This window comes from Rhinolophus ferrumequinum, chromosome 17, assembly GCF_004115265.2.
Source record: "Rhinolophus ferrumequinum isolate MPI-CBG mRhiFer1 chromosome 17, mRhiFer1_v1.p, whole genome shotgun sequence".
In the NCBI taxonomy this organism is placed as follows: Eukaryota; Metazoa; Chordata; class Mammalia; order Chiroptera; family Rhinolophidae; genus Rhinolophus; species Rhinolophus ferrumequinum.
The window spans coordinates 15,363,347-15,373,030 of NC_046300.1; the positions used below are offsets into that span (position 1 = coordinate 15,363,347).

General features: G+C 45.8%; 1 protein-coding gene across 2 annotated transcripts in view; it reads left to right on the forward strand.

Annotated features, from left to right (window-relative positions):
- DCLK3 (doublecortin like kinase 3) overlaps positions 1-4,872 on the forward strand; it is a 43,427-nt gene extending 38,555 nt beyond the window's left edge. For both annotated transcript variants that reach the window (XM_033131627.1, XM_033131626.1), the window contains exons 4-5: positions 1,905-2,072; positions 4,265-4,872. In XM_033131627.1, the coding sequence (XP_032987518.1) occupies positions 1,905-2,072; positions 4,265-4,599 (503 nt within the window). In that variant the 3' untranslated portion in view covers positions 4,600-4,872. The remainder of the gene's footprint in view (positions 1-1,904; positions 2,073-4,264) is intronic.
- The last annotated feature ends 4,812 nt before the right edge of the window (positions 4,873-9,684 follow it).

Sequence of the window (9,684 nt, forward strand, 5' to 3'; positions counted from 1 at the left end):
GAAGCTAAGACGAAGAGACTGGAATATGCATGGAGGTTGGGTGGTAGAGACATTGAGGAGACTCGCCTCAGAGGGCAGTGTAGTTGGTTGTGTATGTTGAACATGGATTCCCCACAATTAGGAAGGCTGGGCAGAGGAATTTGGATTCGGTGTGGCCAGCATGGTAGCCATGGTAATGTGGTGACAGTGGCATAGGAGAACACTGAGCAACCGGAGACATTTTAATGGAGGCATTGATGAACTGGATGAGAGACTATTTGCTGATAGTCTAAGTGAATCTTAGGGGAACCACAGTGTTGGTGGTAGCACCAACTAAAATAAGGTGTTGGAAAGATCTTTTGGGCGATGGGGAAGGGGTGACTTAAAATTTGAACACACTAACTTTGTAGCGGTATCAGGATGGACACACAGAGTTGTCTGGTTGGCAAGGAGGTGACGTTCTAGGCTGAGCGTGTGGTTTTGAGACTCCTCACCTCAGAGGTGGCAGCCGGAGCGGGCGAGATAATGAGCTCCTTAGTGATGCCAGCAAGGGCAGCCAAGGGCAAATTCTTGAGGGAGGCCAAGAGTTAGAGGATGAGAGAAGGAAGGAGGGGTCAGCACAGGACAGGGCAGCTGGAGGCAGGAAGAGGAGGATGAGGACCATACAATGTCACCAAGGGAGGGGTGAATCTCAGGAAGAGGGGAGGCCCAGCAGAATCAGACCGTCCTGAGGGTGAAAGGGGTTTGAGAACTGAGTAAAATCCATTCGAGTTGGCTAGAGAAAGGACATTGGTGGCTTAGTCCCTTAATATTTTCTGCTGATTTGTTTCTTGACAACATTGCTCTGGGGCTTAAAAGTGAGAATCTAACTTACAAATTAAGGCTGTCAAGTGTTTTCCTTTTGCAAAGATAAAACGTTAAAAAGTGTTTGAAAGTGTATATACTGCTGTTGTAAATTTTTGGGAGGATGATTCGGCAATATGTATCAAATACCTTTCCTGTATATTAGTTTGTGTATTTAATGTCTAGAAAGTTATTTAAGAATATAATCAGCGATGTGTGCAAATATTAAATGCAGTAGAATGTTCATCACAGTATTCCTTAAACACTTGTAAACAAAATTAGAAACAGACTTAAACGACAATGTAGGGGATTCATTATATATAACGGGAATGCTCACGGCTATTAACAATCGTACTTTTGAAGAATATTTTTTATATTTTTCATAGGAAATGCCATGATACAATAGTCAGTGAATGACATAGGGTATAAAATATGTACAACGTGATCCTAATTTTGTTAAAGAAAGTGTAAATGTGTGTATGCGTGTGGGGAATACAGCTAGTAATAGCAATCTTTTTATGACCATAAAAAGAGCCAGTAAATAATATTTTGAACATGAGAGAAGGCAATGACTAGATAGGAGGTAGAGGCTGCTCGTGTAGACGGGGGCTCCTCCAAGAGCCAGGTTTTAAAATTTCCAGTACAGTGTAGCCCCATACGAAGGCCTGCTACATGTGCTTAGATCTCAGCTCCTGCCACATGTGACTTCCCACGCGTGTTTGACGTCCCTCAGCTCACCCCTACGCTGTTCAGTGAGATGTTTCCATGGGTCATGCAGTGGGATGTCTCGGCCCTGTCAAATTGCTATACAAGTTTGCAAGTGTTTACTTTCAATTTCTGGGCTTGTTTTATTACAGACCAGTAATAATGGATCACAGAGTGGCAGTGGTCAGAGGAGTACACTTTGAGTCACACTGGTGTGGACCCCGTGTTTGTTGGAGCTGGCAGCCGTGACACTGGCTCTTGTTTACTAAGAGCCCAGGTCCTCTGACACTGAGGGCCACGATTTTCCACTCTTGCTCTCATCGCGTTTGATTCAGCCCAGTCTCAGTTTTGCTTGTGTCTCTGCCCCTGTTGCACAGGTTACGGGCTGGAGGTGGACATGTGGGCTGCGGGCGTGATCCTCTATATTCTCCTGTGTGGCTTCCCCCCATTCCGGAGCCCGGAGAAGGACCAGGAGGAGCTCTTTAACATCATTCAGCTGGGCCACTTTGAGTTCCTGGCCCCCTACTGGGACAATATCTCTGACGGTGAGGTGCGGGGCTTCCCTGAGCAGGAAAGGAGGGTGTGTGTAGCTGGAGCCCCTCCCGGGTTCTGACATCAAAGCAGGTGTTAGGTCAGATATGTAATTAGATACACAGAGGGTCCACTACGGCACCTGGCACGGAGGTGGGCTGGCGTCCTATCGTCATTCATCCTTTATTTTCTGCTGGTTTTATGTAGATTTATGTGGCACTTCGGACACACGTCTTGGCTTTGAGAGTTAATGAAAAAGTCTAACTACCAGTCGTGGTCACCAAGTTAATACTTTTTCTTGAGGCAAATAAAGAACCTCAGCACTGAAAAATATCAAACGGGTAGCCCTCATTCGGAAAGATCAAAGCCTTCTCACATATAGCAGTGTCCATGACTTGAACAGCCTGGAAATGCTCCTTTTACTCATGAAGAACCAGGGGTCCTGCAGGGGCAGACTGGAGACGGGGGGCTCTAGAAGCTAAGGGGTGGAGGTCTGTTATTTTTAGTGGAGCGGAAGCATATGTGGTCTTCCTCCTTTTTGGCCCTTTCACATGGAATCTATCACCTTGTTTCCACTGATTTGTCTGCACTACCCTCTGCCCTTATAAAACTGAGAACTAGATAATTGGGGGATTTTGGGTATTTGAGTCTTTAGCTTAAAAGTAGAATAGGAGTGACTCCCCCCCACCCCTCAATTTCCCTTAAACGTGTTGTCTAAGGTTAGTTATTGAACTACCCTCATCCCCAGCCTGCATCTTCTCGTTTGGGGGTTGGGGGAAGGGAAAATCTTCATTTTTTTACCCCTTTAAATAAGGTAGAGAGAGGGGTGGCTTGCTGCAGGTAGAGTGAGGGTCTAGAGCTGATCAAGGCAGTAGCAATTTGGGAATTCAAGGACTGAAAATAATTCTAGAAAGTTCTATGCAGCTGTCCTTAGTGTAGAGCATGGGTGGCCCCTGCCCTGGGCCCCTTGCCTTAGAGGGCCCTGCTGTGGTGACACCACAGGGAGTGGACCAAGGGGTTGTTTATCCCCGAGCCCAGAGCTCCCCTTCTAGGCCACTTAATTGGGACCCCGGAATTCCTTGCCCAAATGGTCCAGGCCCACTTCCAAGACTGGGGAGGCCTCTTTTCCCAGCTTCTCCCAACAGTGTCTCAGGGTAGCCAAGGAGATGCTGTTTAGGGTCACCCGTGTCCATGTGAGTCTGAGAATTCCCAGTTTACACCTGGCCTTCCACTCCTGAGTCCTTTGAGGGCCTTGAAGGAGTGGTGTGGGTGGGGGTGGACGCAGGGACACTTTGTGGGCAGCATGTGCCCAGCATGAGCTGGGTGGGGTAGGAGAAATTCTGTGGTTTTAGTGCTCAAGGGGTGGCTGACATTGGTGTAGAGGAGGGGGTGAGCCGCTGATCTGGAGCAAGAGGCGGCTCCCAAAAAGGTAAAGAGAAGTAAGTGTTTTTCTTTCTTTCTTTTTTTTTTGCCCCCGTGTATTCTTGACTGATTAGAAGAGTAAGTTCAGAGAGCCAGCTCTCGAGAGCCAACCAGCCATGAAGAAATCTTTCCTGCTCCCTGCCTGCCACCTGGCCCCCTAGTTGTCACCACATCTCTCTCAAGTCAGTTGTGGTCTTGGGCAGAAAATGAAATTTATTTTGAATTTACACTATTTATTACTTAGGTTTCTTTATACATGTTTTTCAGTGTTGTCAATATGAAGGCATATGTATCAACGTAGGAAGGAAGATGGAACATCTTTTATTTAGCAACTTGATGGTTTGATTGACAGATTTAAAATATGTAGACATAGGGTCTGTGGCTTCCATTTGTTGTCTTGCACTGGGCTCCCGGGGTGTTAAGTGGTGAGTTTGGTCCCTGGACTCTAGAGAAATGAATAAACATCCTCTAGAGATGCTCTGTCCAACAGGTTAGCCCTTCGCTGCACACGGCTATTTAAGTGCAAACTAATTAAAAGTAGATATAATAAAATTCAGTTCCTCACTTGCACTAACCACCTTTCAAATGCTCAGTAGCCCCAGGTGGGGAACACAGATATAATAGAAGGTTTCCATCATCGCAGAAAACTCTGTTGTCCAGCACTGCCCTGGTATAACACATGGTGCTATCGTGGATGTTGGTGTTCCTATTTCATGTATGGGGAAGAAAAATTCAGAACCACCTGCCATCATCTTGTTTTCCCCTCTTTCTCTCACTTCAACAGCTGCCAAAGATCTGGTGAGCCGGTTGCTGGTGGTAGACCCCAAGAAGCGCTACACGGCCCACCAGGTTCTTCAGCACCCTTGGATTGAAACTGCTGGGAAGACCAGCACAGTGAACCTACAAAAAGAGGTGTCCCCCAGCAGCGAGTGTCCCTCCCGGAGCCAGCACAAGCGTTCTGCAGAGCAGGCATCATCGTCACCGCCTCAGGCGCCTGTCCAGCCCCCGGTGCTGCTCCAGGAAGGAGAAAAACGTAGAAGCCTAGGAGAAAAGCAAGGAAAGGGGCTTCTTCATGTCATTGGAGAGTCAGGGGAAGGAGAGATGCTCAATATATTTTAAAGCTTATTAAAAAAAAAATCAACTCGAGTCTTAGCGTTAACGGTTGTGACATATTTTTAGATTTGTATATTCGAAGCCTTTAATACACTTGGAGAGGGGAAGACTTGTTATCCGTGAGGAATTTTGGGTAATAATAATGTGTTTTGCTTCCTCTTTGTAATCAGTTTCATGGTATATACTTCATGAGTGGTGCTGATTCGGGTCTCAACTCCCCCTGTGAGATTAATAAGGTGAATCATAGTCTTTCTGTGTTAATAAAACGTGCTCTGAATGACTGAAGTGGGTCGTGTTCTGATGACTTCCGAATGCTGCTGGGGAGAGCTGGGGAATTGTAGTTCAGATGTGCCTCCTGAAGCCAATAAGACTACACATGAATGCTGTGGTGGACACTTGGTTAACGGGCAACGTCTGTTTGTTTAGGATGTGCTGCTCTTGGTCTCTAGCATGTTAGTCTTACTGGAAATCAGATTTGCTGCAGTGGAATGGAAAAGAAGAAACCATTGATTCCTTCTTGCCCCTTCGATATCCATTTCCACTGCTTTTCATCCAATTATGCCTGAACCTGAGTCGCTTCTACATGAAGTGGGGCACTCAGGCTGCGACTATGGTAACATTTCCAGATCACGAGGGAGCCATTTAGTGCATTAATATGTACTATTAAATGCAGTAAATGGATTGCACGCAGACTCGAAGGAGCTCTGAGTGTTCACGCACGTTCTGCTCTGTGGGGCAGACACACGGAGGTCACAGCACGCATGTTCACTGGTTACTGCATTCCAGATTTCTGTACCGAAATGTTGGTTCCTTCAGACGACTCTGGGAGTGTGCATGAGCTGAAAGCAAAACATAATCTCGATTATTTCCCAACTTGACCTTTCTGGTTCGATGTGACCTGGTCAATAACAGAATGAGTCACAAAGTGTGGGCTTCTCACCCCTTCCCTCCTTCCCTCCCCCAGGGTTGGAGGCCTCTGGGTGAAGGAGTGTATGAATCAGGAAAACGTGAGTAACACTGGAGAATTTAGTAAAAGGAATGGCTTGAACAGGTGTTGGAGACGGCAGCTCTGAAGTAATTTAGAGAGAGTAACTGCAGGGAATGGCTTCCTAGCCCCAGTGGGGGCCCAAGGGAGAGGTTGGGGTGGTTAGAATCTAGAATCCGGGAGGAGAAGCCCCTTGGTAGTGGACACTCAGTGTGCTGTCCAGATCCTGCTTCAAGACTGGAGGGAGTAACTGTGCGGCTGCTGCTGGCTGACAGCCCTATGCGGTCACCATCTGTGGAACTGCCCTTAGGGTGAGTCGTCTCACCCAGGATCACAGCCCGTGTCCTGGGGCGGGCCGTACCCAATGACTGGTCCATGTAGGATGTGACCAATGAGGCAATGCTGATGGGCCTCCCAGCTCCAGAGCTCCTCGTGGGGGTTGGCTGAGCCCTGGGTTGAGACTGCATCACATCCCAACTTCTCCCTCTTCCAGTCCTGCTTCTTTCCCTTCTCTTCCAGAGGTGATGATCCTGAGACTGCTCCCTAATAAACCTTTTGCGTGCTAATCTCCACCTCAGTGTTGGCTTCCCAGGGAATGAGGGCTGTGACACCCCTCCACCCCCCGACTTAGAACTGCTGAAAAGTGGTACCAGCTGGTGCTTTAACCTCCGGGGCTCCGAGGTGAGGCCTCCTGGAGCTGGGACCCAGATACCCAAGGAGAGGGTGCTGCCCAGCAGGCAGTGCAATGGTGCTCATTCTGAAAATGTGGAAAGAGACTGGAAGCTGGAACCAATGGCTACTGGAACTTCTTTTGATAGTCACCAAAGGCCTAAATCCAAAAGAGAATTTTCATCTTCATGTTAGCGTCATTTGAGTGTATGGACCACTCTTACTTTCTTTCTCAGTGTATTTTTATTAAAATATAGCTAACATACAACATTATATTAGTTTCAGGCATATACACCATAGTTATTCAACATGTATATACCTAAAGAAATGATCACTGTTAAGTCCAGCAACCATCTGACACTGTACCATGCTATCAGAATATTACTGACCGTATTTCTCATGCTGTACGTTGCATACCCATGATTTATTTGTTTTGTACCTGGAGATGCGGACCTCTTGTTCCCCTTTACCTCCCCCCCTTTTAAAATTTCAATTACAGTTGACATTCAGTATTATTTTATATTAAGTTCAGGTGTACTGCATAGTGGTTAGACATTTGTGTAATTTAAGAAGTGATCCCCCTGTCTAGTCTAGTACCCACTTGACATTATACATAATTATTACCATGTTATTGGCAATATTCCCTATGCTTTACTTTACATCCCCATGACTTTTGTAATGATCATTTTGTACTTCTTACTCCGTTCACCCTGCCCCCCAATTCCCTCTCATCTATCACCCCAACGAATCTAGTACCCATCTGCACCATATAGTTATTACAATATTATTGACTCTATTCCCTATGCTGTACCCTATTTCCCTGTGATTACTGTATAACAACCAATTTGTTCTTCTTAATTCCTTCCCCTTTTTCACTCATCCCTAAGCCCCCTCCCATCTGGCAATCATCAAAATGTTCTCTATATCTATGAGTTTGTTTCTGTTTTGTATGTTTATTTTGTTCGTTAGATTGCACATATAAGTGAAATCTCATTGCATATGTCTTTCACTGTCTGACACTCAGCACAATTCCCTCCAGGTCCATCCATGCCGCCACAGATGGCAAGAACCCTGCAATGAACATATGGATGCACACATCCCCTTGAAGTAGCATTTGGGGTTTCTTTGGATAAATACCCTAAAGTGAGATTACTGGGTCCTTCTTTCTCTGTTCTTAATAGACTTTGTTTTAAAGTCTGTTTTGTCTCATATAAATATTGCTACCCCAGCTTTTTAAAAATTTATTTTCATTTCCATGAAATATATTTTTCCATCCCTTTACTTTCTGTCTGCGTGTGTCTTTCAATCTGAAATGAGTCTCTTGTAGGCAGCATATGTAAGGATGTTTTCTTATCCATTCAGCCCTTCTATGTCTTTTTTTTCCCTTCTATGTCTTTTGAATGGAGCATCTAATCCATTTACATTGAAAGTAATTTTTGATAGATACATAGCTATTGACATTTTATTATTCAAAATTTTTATCTTTTTTTTTTTTTCATCTTAAAGAAGTCCCTCTAACATTGGCTTGGTGATGATGAACGCCTTTAGCTTTTTCATGACTGGGAAGTTCTTTATTTGTCCTTCGATTCTAAGTGGTAGCTTTGCTGGGTAGAGTAATCTTGGTTGTAGGTCCTTGCTTTGCATCGAATATTTTGTGCCAATCCCTTCTGGCCTGCAAAGTTTCTGTTGAGAAATCATCTGACAATCTTAAGGGAGCTCCCTTTTAAGTTACCAGTTGCCTTTCTTTTACAGCTTTTAGAATTCTCTCTTTGTCTTTAACCTTTGCCATTCTAATTATAGTGTGTCTTGGTGTGGGCTTATTTGGGTTCATCTTGTTGGGGACTCTCTGCACTTCCTGGACTTGTATGTCTATTTCCTTCACCAGGTTAGGAAAGTTTTCAGTCATTATTTCTTCAAATAGGTTCTCAATCTCTTGCTTTCTCTCTTCTCCTAGTACCCGTATGATGAGAATGTTGTTACATTTGATGTTGTCCCAGAGGTCTCTTAAATTACCCTCAGTTTTTGGGTTCCTTTTTCTTTTTGCAGTTCAGATTGGATGTTTTCTGCTACCTTGTCTTCCAAATCATTGATTTGATCCTCTGTTTCATCTAGTCTCCTGGTGATTCCTTCTAGGGCATTCTTCATTTCACTTACTGTATTCTTCAGTTCTGACTGTTTCTTTTTAATGGTTTCTATGTCCTTTTTTATGCTTGCTATCTCTTTGTTGATGTTCTCACTAAGTTCCTTGAGCATCATTACAACCATTGTTTTGAACTCTAGCTGGTAGGCTGCTTGCCTTTATTTTGTTTAGTTCTTTTTATGGATTTTTCTTCTGTCATTCAATTTGGGATGTTTTTCTTTGTTTCTATGGCTGCCTCTGTGCTTGTTTCTATGTATTAGAAACAATTAGAAACATAGATTTGCTATGTCCTCCAGTCTTGGCCCAGTGGCCTTATGAAGTAGGTGTCCTGTGAGGCCCAGTGGCACAGTCTCCCTGCTAACCTGCACTGGGTGCTCCAGGAGTGTCCCTTGTGTGTGCTCTCCTGTTATAGTTGATCCTTGGTTGCTATTGGCATGTCTGTGGGAAGGATTAATTCCCAGGCTGATTGGCTGTGGGGTTTGGCCACATCCACAGCTTACAGGCTGCTATGCAGGGGTCTTACCCCACTGAGTGGTATTTGCCCAAGAGAACTCTGGTGCCTGTTGAGACCACCCTTTGGATGTGCCACTTGTGGAGCTAATTGGGTAGTGCTCTGAAGCCAACCTCCAAGTATGTTGGTTCTGGGGCCTCTTATGAGAGCCTCTGGTGCCACCCCAGGCCACCCACTGCCTGTGACCACCCCGGGACTACCAGGTAAGAGCTACAAAGTGATCCACGGTTGTTTGCTGTCTGTGCTAACCCCTGAGGTGTGTGGGAGAGGCCACACTGCAAACTGAGGACATCTGCCAACCTACCGGGCCTTGGGTAGCTCTGCAAAATGCCAGGACACCCCAAGGCCTGCTGCCACCTGCCATATCCCTTAAGGTTTAGCCACTGATAAAGCCTCATGCGGTATACAAGTTGAGTGAGGCAGGGTCTCAGGGAGTCACCAGAGTGGGAAGAGTTGTGGTCACCAGGTTAATGTAAATTCTGGTTTGGTGTCAGTGCTGAGCATGGAGCTACTCAGCAAGTCTCAGAGCACACCCACCGAGGCCAGTCGCGACCCGTGTGGGGTCTGTCAGACTCTGATACGTTTTCCTGGAGGGTGCAATGTGAGCGGGGCTGGCTTTTCTTGGAGAAAGTGCCTCTGGTGTTGGGGGTGGTGGTAGTGGTGGTGTGGGATCCCAGCTGAGTCAGCAGGGCGGAGCAGCAGAACTAACCAGACCAATCAGATTCAGATGTGGCTGTAAACGTAGGGGGAGGGCTCAACACAGGAAAGATGGTGCCAGCCTGCGGA